The sequence below is a fragment of the Paroedura picta genome, chromosome 1 (genome assembly GCF_049243985.1).
Source record: "Paroedura picta isolate Pp20150507F chromosome 1, Ppicta_v3.0, whole genome shotgun sequence".
NCBI classification, from domain to species: Eukaryota; Metazoa; Chordata; class Lepidosauria; order Squamata; family Gekkonidae; genus Paroedura; species Paroedura picta.
Window position 1 is genome coordinate 2,074,213 of NC_135369.1, and position 14,284 is coordinate 2,088,496.

General features: G+C 49.8%; 1 protein-coding gene across 2 annotated transcripts; it reads right to left on the minus strand.

Annotated features, from left to right (window-relative positions):
- Window positions 1–3,923: 3,923 nt before the first annotated feature.
- On the minus strand, window positions 3,924–12,715 carry LOC143828724 (uncharacterized). Of its 2 annotated transcripts, XM_077319018.1 has the most exons (6): window positions 12,589–12,715; window positions 8,964–9,287; window positions 7,934–8,224; window positions 5,452–5,547; window positions 5,315–5,364; window positions 3,924–4,278 (listed from the first exon to the last, which is right to left on the minus strand). In XM_077319018.1, exons 1-6 carry the CDS (start codon window positions 12,629–12,631, stop codon window positions 4,225–4,227), a joined length of 858 nt encoding a protein of 285 aa, XP_077175133.1. In that variant the 5' UTR covers window positions 12,632–12,715; the 3' UTR covers window positions 3,924–4,224. The 2 variants fall into 2 exon arrangements, with proteins under 2 accessions (XP_077175133.1, XP_077175112.1); XM_077318997.1 differs by having other exon boundaries at window positions 5,315–5,547.
- Window positions 12,716–14,284: the final 1,569 nt, after the last annotated feature.

The following is a 14,284-nucleotide window of genomic DNA, read 5'->3' on the forward strand; positions in this document are numbered from 1 at the left end:
CTGGCCTGGTTTCCTTTTTCCACGGACCAATCCTAGCTCAATCGCTTTCTCCACTGAATGGGATCGCATCGCATGTCCATGTAAGTGAGGCAGAGTCCCGTGGTTTGGCCTACCCGCGACAGATCAGGCTTGATGCATTTCCTTGTTTGTGACTTCTGTTGGCCATGGAACCCACAGCAGTCTTCTCCAACACCAGAATTCAAAGGAATCGATTCTTCTCTTAGAATCAAAGAATCAGAGTGGGAAGGGAGCTCCTGTGTCCTCTAGTAATCCAACCCCCTGCACTATGCAGGACACTCACAACCCTCTCGCTCACCCACTGTCACCTGCCACCCCCTTGAGCCTTCCCAGAATCAGCCTCTCCGTCAGATGGCTCTCCAGCCTCTGTTTAAAAATTTCCAAAGATGGAGAACCCACCACCTCCCGAGGAAGCCTGTTCCACTGAGAAACCGCTCTGTCAGGAACTTCTTCTGGATGTTCAGATGGAATTTCTTTTGCATTAATTTCATTCCATTGGTTTTTGTCCATCCTTCCATCTCTGTCCCTCCACGAGTTCCTCGTGTCCAATTTTGCAATGTTCAACTTTCTCAGCTATAAGTGGCTCTTGGAAATGTGATGAGCAAACTCATCTACATTTGGGAGTCTGGCTTCTTGCTTTTCTTGGTTCAGATCGCTGAGCGACCTAGAGCAATTTGACGTTTTATTTCCATGCTGCAATCGCCACTCGCATCCATTTGTATCCCAGGAAAAATGAATTCTTGACCACATTCAATCTCTTCTCTGTCAATTGTTATTGTAACGTGCCTGGTTTTTTTTGCTGGATTCATTATTTTTGTCTTTTTAGTGTTCAAGAAAAGCCAAATTTCATGCTTACCTGATTGGCCTTTGGAATCAGCTGTTGTAGGCCTTCCTCAGTTCCTGACAGGAGGGTTGTGTCATCGACATACTGAAGATTATTTATATTCCTTCCTCCAATCTTAATTCCAGTGTTTGATTCCTTGAGTCTCCCTCATAGAGATCTCAGTACACAAGTTAAACAGGAAGGGGGAAAGCATGCAACCTTGGCGCATCCCTTTCTGTATTTTGAACCAGTCAGTGTCACCAAATGGTGTACCTACAATGGCTCCTTGGTTTGTGTAGAGCAACTGTATCAAGTAAGATCAAATGCACTGAAACCCCCAAATTTTGCAGGGCTCCCCACAAACGAGGGCTATTGTACGCTAATTGAAACAGTTTTTTGAGTCACCCTTTTTCGGTAGTGGGATGAACACAGATTATTTTCACTCCTCTGGCCAGTTATTAGTTTCCCAGATTTTCTGACACAGAACCACAATGGTTTTGATTGGTACAGGCCCCAGCTCCCTTGACTGCATATTTAGAATCATAGAATCCTAGAGTTGGAAGGGACCTCCTGGGTCATCTAGTCCAACCCCCTGCTCTACGCAGGATCAGCCCTATTTATAAAAAGCTTTCTCGGTTTCCCTTCCGTATTATAATAAACCTCCTGCTGATGGTTTCCCTCGACCTGACAAAACATTTTCAAATCTCTCTTGATTCTGTTTCAGAAACATTCTAGGGTTTCCCGTGGTGGTAGTCCTACCGACCCTTTTCTCATATCTGTTTATTTCATTGCTCCTAATGCTTCCTCCAGGGATTCCCCCCTCCCCAGTCTTTAAACTGCTCTCGGTCACGTGATTCGGTGGTTTTGTGACTTGTTTTCTTCCGCTTCTTCTTTGCTGGGTGCCACGTTCTCCTTCTTGCATTGTATACTTTTGTTTGCCTTTCCTTTTCCTCTGTTTGGATGGTTTTTCATTCTTCCTCCTGGATGGATGTGACTTCCCTGCTCTCCACAGAATCCAGATTCCGCTTCCATTGTCAGGGCTTGTTTATCTCATCGTCTTCTGGGTTCTCAGCCTTCCCGGGGGTCTCTCGGCAGGACAAGTGATGCAGAGGTCAGGCCCCCTGGAGAAAATGGCTCCTCTGGGAGTCAGACTCCAGGGCACGGGTGGCAAAACTGTGTCTGTCCAGGTATCCATGGACTACAATTCCCATGAGCCAGGGGCTCGTGGGAATTGTGGTCCATGGACATTTGGCCAGCCCTGATTTCAGCATTAGTGCCTTACCACTGATGAAAATTACGAGCAAATGTCCAACTGGTGCATGTTTCGGCAAGTCTTCTGTATGAATTTTGAAAATGAAACCATGTAAGAAAATAATTAAAAGGACTGTGTCATCAATATTTGGTGTAGTGAAGAGTTCAGCATTTCTCTTCATATTTCCCACCTGGAGGCTCTTAACAGTCTCTTTCTAAGGGACACATGGGGGATTTCTGGGGGAATTCCAAGTTGGGATTTTCCCACATTTTTCCTACATCCCCAGGGAATCCCCAGAGTCTGGGGGGTGGGGGTGGGGTGGCCAGATCTGGCCTGGGAAACTCCTGGAGATTTGGGGGTGGAGCCTGGTGAGGACGGGGACCTCCGTGGGGTTCACTGCCCTGGGGTCCACCCTCCAACCCACCGGTCTTCTCCAGGGGAACTGTGGGCACCAAGACTGCTGGTTCTTTGGCCAGAAAACCCAAGTTTGGAAATCCCCCACTCCAAATTTCCCCTTCCTATAAACGTTCATGAACTTGCAGTAACCAATATTCCTTCCCATTGTTCAGCAGGCGGTCCCTTCCAATTCTATGATTCTGATTCAAAAGAAATTCCATCTCAACATCTGAAAGAAATTCCTGACCGTGAGAGCGATTTCTCAGTGCAACAGGCTTGTGGGTAGTCAGTGTCCTGCCTAGTGCAGGGGGTTGGACTAGATGCAACTCCTGCCCCTAAGATAAGGCCGTCTAGAAACCAAGAATTAAGAGCGCTCTTTTCCTCCAACTTTGTGACGCAGGAAGGCCTTTGCTACGCCCAGCTGGATGTCCCGGCAAGGGCTTCTGAAGGCAGCCAGAGGGATGGTGCATCACGAGGGGAACGCCACGGCTGTCAAAGACTGAGGCTGTCAGCCCACGGCATTTCCAGGGCAAGGGACCGAGTAGAGCTGATTGCAAAGACCTTTCTGTCTGCAACCCGGGAGTGTGGCTGCCAGTCCAGGCAGGCGAGGCTGACTTTGACGGGGCAGAGGTCTGATTCACAAGAAGGCACCTGCATGTGCTCATAGGAGTCCCTGGTAGACTTTCAGTAGCATGACGGGTTCTGGATGCCACTCTGAGCTGCTGCCTTGACCGCCGGAGTTTGCCTGCCATGCCTGTGACCCTTGAGTCTTGCTGCCTGGCTTGCCTGATACAGAATGAGACAAGCGTGAAGCCAGGACCTCTCTGGAGCTGCCTTCCCCCACAAGTTTCTACTGGGGACGAAGATCACAGGAAGAGCCCCCCCCCGATTGACCCACCAATTAAAGAAGCCTGTTTGGTGGATGCAGAAGACAGGGCCTTTTGGGTGGCAGCCCCATCATTATGGAACAACCTGCACAGGGAGGTGCTTTATTGAGGACTGCAGTTTGGTGAACTAGGAGCCTGGAACTGTGGTTTTAAATTTGGGGTTTTATGTATTTTATCTATTATGTTGTAAGCCGTTTTGAGCTCTGTAAGGAAGAAAGGAGGCTGATAAAAGTTTTAATGATTATTGGCAGGCTGATTTGGGCTACATAAATCTGAATAAAGAACAATCAGCGTTAACATCTGACATTTTATTTTATCCCAGCTGGATCATAGATGGCCAAGCACCCGAAGTTTATGGAAGTTTTCGGAAGCCTCTAGCAATGCAGAAATCCAGGTGGCTTAGACCAGGGGTAGTCAACCTGTGGTCCTCCAGATCTCCATGGACTGCAACTCCCATGAGCCCCTGCCAGCAAATGCTGGCAGGGGCTCATGGGAATTGTAGTCCATGGAGATCTGGAGGGCCACAGGTTGACTACCCCTGGCTTAGACTACAGCAAGGCATGTTGCTCTGTGACACAAGATGATACACTTTGGGATGCAGGGAGGACCAGAGGTGGATGAGCGCATGGTTTGCATGCAGGAAGTCCCTGTCCCACCTCCTGCCAGATCCGGTTAAAACAATTTCGGGGGCAGGAGGGGGGAGCGATCTTTCCCTGCCCAGTAGCTGCAGCCGCGGAGAAGAGGCGCGTCTGAGCTAGACGGAGCGGCCATCTGCAGGCTCCTCCCCACGCTCAGCTCCTTCCCTCTGCCTGTCCATCTTCTCTGGGGACTTTTACCAACAGATCCCATCAGTCCTCGCAAAGAGCATCTCTGTTTTCGTAGCTCACTTCTGCATAGTCAGTCTGGAACAGAAAAGGGAAAGAGCAGAGCTTAAACAGTTCCGCAGGGCCTGCAAAAGGGAGCTCTTCCGCCAGGCATTGGGTGACCAGCAGCATCTGCAGGGCCCCTGCTCCCTCCCTCCCTCTCCCTCCCTCCCAGAGATCCAGCCATTGCGTTCTGCTCTGCACCTCTTTGCATCTGTTAACTCTGTTCTAATTTAATGTTAATGTTATTGTTAGTGTGAAAAGCTGAGTTCCATGGACTGTTTTCTGAGCTTTATGTAAGCCGCCCTGAGCCTCAGGGGAGGGTGGTATAGGAATACAATAAATAAGTAAATAAGATTAAGGAAGGAGGCTTAATTGTTCCTTTTCTCAAATTTCCCATGTCTGTAAATCAAATTCTGATTCAATATTACTTTTAAAAAAATAACAGTTCTCTATTGCAAGAGCCTCTTGTGGCGCAGAGTGGTAAGGCAGCCGTCTGAAAGCTTTGCCCATGAGGCTGGGAGTTCAATCCCAGCAGCCGGCTCAAGGTTGACTCAGCCTTCCATCCTTCCGAGGTCGGTAAAATGAGTACCCAGCTTGCTGGGGGGTAAACGGTCATGACTGGGGAAGGCACTGGCAAACCACCCCGTATTGAGTCTGCCATGAAAAGGGTCAGACATGATTCAGTGCTTGCACAGGGGATACCTTTACCTTTACCTTTATTGCACTGACAAACTTTAGCATGAGCCATTTCATGTGCAGCTTCTTGAGCAACATCCATAGTAAAAAAGCCAATTTTGCAAAGACCTGTAGATATTTGGCCCATAAAGCCCGGTGCAGTGGTGAGAGTGTCAGTCTAGGACCTGGGAGAACTGGATTCCGATCCCCACTTTGCCGCAGAGACAGGGTTACCTAAGGAGGACAGTTTCCCTTTCCTATGGAGCCCTTCCCAGGTGAGTTGCCATTCATGAGCCATATTCACCAATTCTATAAGCCCTACAGGTGAGCACCTCTCCCTCTCCCTTCCCGTCTTTACAGCATCTTTTTTGCACGCTCGGGACAGGGACACATTTACCTGTGGGGTCTCCCTCCTGGGTATTTGATTGGCATCCTGCTCAGGGACCCCTGTGCAGAGAGAAGAAGCCGAGAGAAAACTCAGTGGAGAGTGGAGGACGGGTAGCAGCAACCAAATGCTTCTTACTGACGCTTTACCTCTGGCCTGATGCTTCCAGAAGAGCAGGGCCAAAGACAGGACCAGGAGGAGGAAAATGCAAGGAATCCCAATGTATACAGAATAAAGGCAGGTCCCTGGAACAAGAGGAAGGGCAGAGGAAGAAACGCTGGTTGGCACCTGAGTACCACAGGCCTGAGCAGCCACGACGTGGCTTTCCACCCTCCTGCTGCCATCCCTGCCACCTTCTGAGGCCATCTTTGCTGGCTGGGGCCGGAGTCGTGAGCTTCCTGTCCTTGGAAGAGGTGGAGGAAAGCAGGGGGTGTTTGGGCTGCCCCCCCCCCCTGGCTTTCCACTGTTTCTCCCCACAAGGCACTGGATGCTTGCTTCTTATAATCATAGACTCATAGAATCATAGAATCATAGAATCATAGAGTTGGAAGGGGCCATACAGGCCATCCAGTCCAACCTCCTGCTCAGTGCAGGATCAGCCCTAAGCATCCTAAATCATCCAAGAAAAGTGTGTATCCAACCTTTGCTTGAAGACTGCCAGAAGACTGCCTTCTTCTAGCACAGACAACTCATCCTTCAACGCCCTCCAGAATTCACCTCAGCTCCCTGCCCTCTCCGGTAAGTGAGTGTCCTGCACAGTGCAGGGGGCTGGACTAGATGACCCCGGAGGTCCCTTCCAACTCTAGGATTCTATTATTCTGTGTAGTTCACGTGAAGCAGCCTTCTCCTGAAACGGAAACCTGGGCCAACCTGCTCAGCTGCTCTCCAGGGTCTCAGGCAGAAGCAGAAGAAGAGGAGTTCATTTTCATACTTTGCTTTTCATTACCCGAAGGAGTCTCATACAGTCGGTCGTAATCTAGCTCTGGCCGTTAACTCCCCACCCCCTCACAGAACTGGTTGGGTCAATTTTACACTTTTTGTTCTGTTCTGTTAACATGGTGCAGCCATTTTTTAAAACATGAACTTTTCAAAAGCAAAAAAGGTTAAATTGGCATGGCTAATTCTGTGAGGGGGGGGAAGTAACATCCAAAACTAGATTAGAAACCACACAAGCTTCTGATCCTTGGACTAACATCTTACTGATTGAGCTAAGGGGTAGTCAAACTGCGGCCCTCCAGATGTCCATGGACTACCATTCCCAGAAGCCCCTGCCAGCATCCGCTGGCAGGGGCTTCTGGGAATGGTAGTCCATGGACATCTGGAGGGCCGCAGTTTGACCACCCCTTGGATTCTGGAGCAGACCAGTGGTAGATAAAGATTTCTCTTGTGGTTTAAAACAAACAAACAAAAAAACCAAAAAACCCACCAGCAACACAATGTCTCCTTGAATGGTTTAAAAATTGGGGGAAAAAAACAAGAACTTGACTTTATTGAGTTCCTTTAATTTTTCAAAAACGGAATTGGCAAGAAGGGAGGGGAAGGGGAAAGGCAAAAGGTCTTGGGAGCATTTCACCTGGGCACATGGGCACACTGCTGTGTAATGCACACGTCAGGAGGAGTAGGGGGGGGAGAAACAAGGGAAGACTCATCTGTAGTTCTAATGCTGAACCCTGATTCTTGCTAGACTTCAAGGGGCTCATTTTTTAAAAAGTGTATGTTGAAGTGAGAGAAGCTTTAAGATTCTCTCTTTACAATCTGACTAATGAGCAGAGATCTACCAGCAGCAGGAGAAGGAAGGAAGGAAGGAAGGAAGGAAGGAAGGAAGGAAGGAAGGAAGGAAGGAAGGAAGGAAGGAAGGAAGGAAGGAAGGAAGGAAGGAAGGAAGGAAACTTGGCTATCCAGTTTTTGTCATTAGTATGCAGAATAATACATGGTGATTTGGAGGAGAAGAATTGGAGAAAGAAGAAATACTCACAGTGCAGGAACAGGATGCAAACTGGATGAGAATTAAAAGGATATCCACTTCAATTCAACCAGACTCAAGCTGCACATGCAGATGGTTGGTCTCAAAGGTGACCCTGGACTCAAACTTTGTCCTAAACTTTCATTCTGCACACAGAAGCTTCTCCCCAGAATGAAACCTTCTTGATGCCGCAACCCTTTAATCCAGTTCCTCCTGTTGTGGCGACCCCCCAACCATAAAATTGCTTTAGGATGCTTTGGGCTGATCCTGCGTTGAGCAGGGGGTTGGCCTAGATAGCCTGTATGGCCCCTTCCTATGATTCTATTATTCTATGATTCTATGAAAATTAGGCAAGGGTTGTTTTTCAGAAATTAAACCAAAACCGACCAATGGCATGAAGATCCATTTTTCATGACTGTATAGAAATTGTTTTTCCCCCTGGGTTTCCCACCATGCCGATCTCACTCTTTTCCGCTGCTCCAGACAGACGAACGCTCGATCTCTATCTACCCCACAAGGCTGTTGTGCGGATGGCACCCTCCCCCAGGCCAAGCGGCCCCTGTGAAAGAATCCTTCGACCCCCAAAGGGGTCCTGACCCCCAGGCTGAGAACCACTGGTTTAGCCATTCTCGAGCGGATGCTATTCTTTCTCCCACCCCTACGGTTACCTGGGCTTGTGGGTGTCTCTGAGCTGGTGCTCCCGCTCTCCTGCAGGGCACAGGAAGAAGCCTTCTCCGTCCACGGAACCATCTCCAAGTGCCAAACACTGAAGGCTCCGTCCTCATCCAGCACCCCGACACCCTTCCAGTCCCGAGACGATCCTTCGCGCGCATCCCAGGAGACGTTCTCCCACTTGGGATCCGCATCAAAGGTGAGGCAGAGGCGGGGGACGCTGCGGTCCGGCTGTGGCCCCTCCAAGGGAAAAGGAACCAGGATGGAGTGGCTGGGCCTGGAAGCATCTAGAAGGACATGGGGAAGGGGGACCATCAGGGGTTGCCCTAGATTTTGACCTCACCAGCAGGAGCTATGAATGAGCTCCAAAGAGAGGAGAAGGCGGTGTCCAAATTCCCTCGGGGACCACAGCACAGGTGTGGGAGGATTAACCCTTCCCCCCAGCACAATTCATGGGAACACATGGAACTGCCTTCCACTGCAGGGGTAGTCAACCCGTGGTCCTCCAGATGTCCATGGACCAGGCGCACTTCCTGGGGGCCACCAACAGATTGAACCCCACAGAGTGAAGAGCCCTGCAAAGAACATCAGGGGACAAGCAGCCCCTCAGCTAGGCGGGGCCCAGGCCTTGAAGGTAAGTACCAAAACCTTGGACCTGATCCGGTATGTAATCGGCGACCAATGCCGCTGCCTCAGCCCAGGCTGGCCATGGGCCCTCTGAAGCTGCCTCATGCAGGATCAGACCCTCAGCCCATCAAGATCCATCAGGTCGACAGGAAGTTGGCAACGTGAGCTACTGAGCATGCTTCCCCTCCCCCCCCCCCCCCCCGTCCCCCAGTACCCAGAATGGAGAGGGGAGATAAAGAGCTGAGTCGTCCAAGTGGAATCCACCTCGTCAGGGGAAGTGGGGCTGGGGTCTGCGCAATTTACTCCTCCCTCCTGACCTGGAGTCCAGACGGACACTATTCAATCCACAGACCCCACAGACCCAGAGGCAGCTGTGTTAGGACTGTGAAGGTCTCTCACCTGCGACGATCAGTCTGGTTCCATTGATGAACCTGGGGTTGAAAGAGGGCTCACTAAGGCAGTAATAAACTCCAGAGTCATTTCTTTGCACCCTGCTGATGCTGTGCTGGAGCCCCCAGCCTGAGTCCTTTCCTTGCAGCTTCTCCTTTCTGTAACTCTGGGAAATCCTGTGTAGGCTTCTGTCTCTTTGCTCCTTGTACCAGGTCACTGCCCACTCGTCATATCTTGGTGGGGGGCTGCAGCTGAGCCGGACGGTGTCTCCAGGAGACGCCACAATCAGATGCAGTTTTTGCAACGTTTCTGTGTCCTCCTCGGACTGGGCGGCTACGAAGGAAAGCAAGAGCTCTGGCATTGCAATTTCCTCGGGAGTAAGTCCCATTTAATAAAATTCTCCTTCCTTCCTTCCTTCCTTCCTTCCTTCTTTCCTTCCTTCCTTCCTTCCTTCCTTCCTTCCTTCCTTCCTTCCTTCCTTCCTTCCTTCCTTTAGCCCTGAGTCCTATTCTCCTTCCTTCCTTCCTTCCTTCCTTCCTTCCTTCCTTCCTTCCTTCCTTCCTTCCTTCCTTCCTTCCTTCCTTCCTTCCTTCCTTCCTTCCTTCCTTCCTTTAGCCCTGAGTCCTATTCTCCTTCCTTCCTTCCTTCCTTCCTTCCTTCCTTCCTTCCTTCCTTCCTTCCTTTAGCCCTGAGTCCTATTCTCCTTCCTTCCTTCCTTCCTTCCTTCCTTCCTTCCTTCCTTCCTTCCTTCCTTCCTTCCTTCCTTCCTTCCTTCCTTCCTTCCTTTAGCCCTGAGTCCTATTCTCCTTCCTTCCTTCCTTCCTTCCTTCCTTCCTTCCTTCCTTCCTTCCTTCCTTCCTTCCTTCCTTCCTTCCTTCCTTCCTTCCTTCCTTTAGCCCTGAGTCCTATTCTCCTTCCTTCCTTCCTTCCTTCCTTCCTTCCTTCCTTCCTTCCTTCCTTCCTTCCTTCCTTCCTTCCTTCCTTCCTTCCTTCCTTTAGCCCTGAGTCCTATTCTCCTTCCTTCCTTCCTTCCTTCCTTCCTTCCTTCCTTCCTTCCTTCCTTCCTTCCTTCCTTCCTTCCTTCCTTCCTTCCTTCCTTCCTTCCTTCCTCTTTCTCTATTTCCTTCCTTCCTTCCTTCCATCCCATTGAATAAAATGGTACTGACTTCTGAGAAGACCGGCTGAGGCTCATCTCCCTAGTGTGTCCGTTCGAAATTGAAGAGACGGGAGGAATGTGCCTGCACATGACACAGTCCTGATCAGCAGGCACAGCAAATGAACATACTGCCCAGCTGAAAATGTACACTGAACAACACATTGCATGCACATTCCATGAGGAACCTCTGAAAATGTACGCTGAACAGCACATTGCATGCACATTCCACGAGGAACCTCTGAAAATGTACACTGAACAGCACATTGCATGCACATTCCACGAGGAACCTCTGAAAATGTACACTGAACAGCACATTGCATGCACATTCCACGAGGAACCTCTGAAAATGTACACTGAACAACACATTGCATGCACATTCCATGTGGAACCTCTGAAAATGTACACTGAACAACACATTGCATGCACATTCCATGTGGAACCTCTGAAAATGTACACTGAACAACACATTTTGTGTAAGTTCCACATGTGAGGTCTAAAAATGAACACATTCCATGCATGCTCCACATGGGAGCTCTGATTTCCAAGCATAGTCCTGAATTTAATATCGGGCCCTAAATTTAAGATTGGGCAGTATCTCCCTGAACCTGAGAGCATGAGCCGAGGTCTCTGCGCACCGAAGTCTAATGCTTATTGAAAGCAGTTCAGAACTCTACTCTTCAGTTGTAAGAAAAAGCACATTTTCAAAAATGATTTTAAAAGACATGGATTGGCCGGCCCTGATCCAAAGTCCTTGCACGCATCGGTAGGATGAGGACAGCTTTTGCATGCAAAGACCTCCCCTGATGAGGATACACAGAAAGAAAGTCCAGGGGCCACTTTAGGAACAAGAAAGTTTTATTCAGGCTGACCTTTAACATCTGGTCCACCCCACAAGTCCCCAAGGCACCGCCGTCTTAGGGCCGGCTGGTGGGTGCAGGAAGAGGTTTTTATCACCGCTGCTGGGTTATTTACTGGATTTTAGCGATGGGTTTTATCGGGGATTTTATCACGAACTGTCTAGGAGTGATGGGATGTAAATCCAAAAATATATTAATTAAGCTTTTGTGTGTATGTACACTTCCTCAGACGCTGGGTGTGTGTGTGTGTGTGCATTTCTAATGCTATTGTCTTTAGCAACTGATGGCCAGAAAAAGCACATATTGGTTGAATTAACAAGCACATTCGTTTACTTTTTAATCTAATGCAGGGAGGGAAGAAACTTTCACTACAATTTCAGAAGGTTTAGGATGCTTAGGGCTGATCCTGCGTTGAGGAGGGGCTTGGACTAGATGGCCTGTATGGCCCCTTCCCACTCTAGGATTCTCTGATTCTAGGATTCTAAGGTAGCAGTGCTGGTCTGCATTTGAGCCCCGCAGTGGTGGGAGTTTGAGGGAATGAGCTCTTGAGAATCAAAGCTTCCTTCATCAGACGTAAGCAGGGAAGCTGTCTGACTCTCAAACCCTACGGAATCTCCAACTCGAATATTTTGCTATCCTCTCCAAAGTAAAAAAATCAGCTCAAGGTTTAATGAGCTAATAGAACCATGAGACCCGTAGCAGCTTTAGGATGAACAGAGTTCAAATCTGGGTATAGTTCACGATCACAGTTTGTTGTCTGGGTAAAATTAAATCATAACATTTGTTTAAAAGATATGCACCTAAAACATCCTAAATCAGTTACCACCCTTAAAATTTAACATTTAACATACATCAGAGGTAAAATCTAAACTGAGTGGTCACTTTGGAAATCGTGTTTGCTCCCATTTTCTAAGAGTGCCACTCCGTAGGAAGCAGAAGAGTCCGTGTCTGGTAACAGAGATTGATTTGTCCAAATCATACAAGCGGATTATGGAAGTTAAAATTGTATCCGAGAATTTTATCCCTGGAATCTGAGGATAAGGACAAGCCAGAACATAGTGGGGAAGACCCTCCACTGAATTTCCACCCGTACCCATGGCCATGCCACAGGTTGTTTGAGCTCATGGCCAGTTAGAAGTTCAGCTGGTAGAGTTGGAAAGCGGAATCCTATTCTAAGTCTCTGAGTAGTAACATCTAACAGATAACGAACTCTCAGGTGGCCTGTATGCATTTGCACCGGGGGCAAATTTCAATTGAGTGATTGAGGTGACCTGAGAGAGCACTTTGGTGTGCTACACAGCCATGAAATGCACACTGGGGGCTTCTGAGCTGCTTCTGAGAGGTCTCTGCTATTGCAAACTTGCTGTACAGAAACGTTAAATGTTCTGTTTTCCCTTCTCTTTCCTCTGAACAAACCTTGTTATTCCTCAAGCCTCCGTTGAAGACCATCAATCATGTGAGGAGAGGGAAGGGAAGGGAAGGGAAGGGAAGGGAAGGGAAGGGAAGGGAAGGGAAGGGAAGGGAAGGGAAGGGAAGGGAAGGGAAGGGAAGGGAAGGGAAGGGAAGGGAAGGGAAGGGAAGGGAAGGGAAGGGAAGGGAAGGAGGGCTTGGAAATACTCACTGTGGAGAAGCAGCATCAGGATCCTCGTCAAGGTGGACCACATCTTCCAGTTCTGTTCAGCAGCTTCCGAGCTCCAGGGCAGACTTGCGTGGGACGGATCTTCTCATTCTCTGCCGTTGGTGGCCTGTGCGTGCAAAGAGGAAGGCTGGGGGCCGAAAGCCACCACGACTGATAAAACCTTCGCGTGGCTATTGGGTTGGTTTAATTTTTTTAAAAGGCAGGTAGAGAACATTCTAGAAAAACAACACCAGACTGATTCCTTCAGCTCCTTAGAAGATCCTGAGGAAGAGAGGCAGCGCTAGTTGGCGGAGATTTCTATCCATCCCAAAGCTATGTACAAGAATTAAGAAGAAAATTGCTAAGAACTACAAAGGAAAGGCCTGACATGGGTGGCCTAGGGGGTGCCAACCTCCAGGCAGGACCTGGTCATTCCCCAGAATTATGGCTTATCTCCAGACGACAAAGATCAGTTCCCCCGGGGGAAATTCATGCTTTGTAATGTGGACTCCATGACCTGTCGTGATGAACTACCCAGGCGATGCCAATCCCACCAGATCTCAGAAGCTAAGGAAGATTGGCCTGATGAGGACTGGGATGGGAGATGCCCAGGAAACTCCAAGGCAGAGGCAGGCAGCTGAGCACCCCTGGCCTTGAAGGCTTGGCTCTGGTACGCCATACCTTGGGCACCACTGGCCTTTCTCAGGGGCCTCCACTGTGCTCCCAGAGGTATTTCTTGCATGAAATCCGAGTGGCATCACAGCCCTTCTGCATTGCTGGGCCTGGGACTCACGGTTTCCTGGTCCAGCTTCTTCCATGTTCATGAAGAAGCTGGACCAGGAGCTGGAAGCTGGAAGATTGCTGTCCTTGAACTGTTGTCACAGAGGAGGGCAGGGAAAGGTTCCTATGGGCAGCAGAGGAGAGGACCTGCAGGAATGGGTCTAAACTACGTAGAAAAAGATATCAGCTACATATCAGGAGATAAATGTGGTCAGTGGGCTGCCTGAGGAGGTGGGGAGCTCCCCCTCACTGGACGTCTTCAAGCAGGGGCTGGACAGATCCTTCTCCTGGATGCCTGAGCAGGGGGTGGGACTGGATGGCCTGCATGGCCCCTTCCCACTCTAGGATTCTAGGAGTCTAGTTCAGCAGTGGAAGGGGCTGTCTAAGGAGGTGGGGAGCTCCCCCTCACTGGCGGTCTTCAAGCAGCGGCTGGACAGATCCTTCTCCTGGATGCTTGAGGCTGATCCTGCACTGAGCAGGGGGTGGGACTAGATGGCCTGCATGGCCCCTTCCCACTCTAGGATTCTAGGAGTCTAGTTCAGCAGGGGAAGGGGCTGCCTCAGGAGGTGGGGAGCTCCCCCTCACTGGCCGTCTTCAAGCAGCGGCTGGACAGATCCTTCTCCTGGATGGTTGAGGCTGATCCTGCACTGAGCAGGGGGTGGGACTAGATGGCCCCCATGGCCCCTTCCCACTCTAGGATTCTAGGAGTCTAGTTCAGCAGGGGAAGGGGCTGCCTAAGGAGGTGGGGAGCTCCCCCTCACTGGCCGTCTTCAAGCAGCGGCTGGACAGATCCTTCTCCTGGATGCTTGAGGCTGACCCTGCACTGAGCAGGGGGTGGACTAGATGGCCTGCATGGCCCCTTCCCACTCTGGGATTCTAGGAGTCTAGTTCAGCAGTGGAAGGGGCTGCCTAAGGAGGT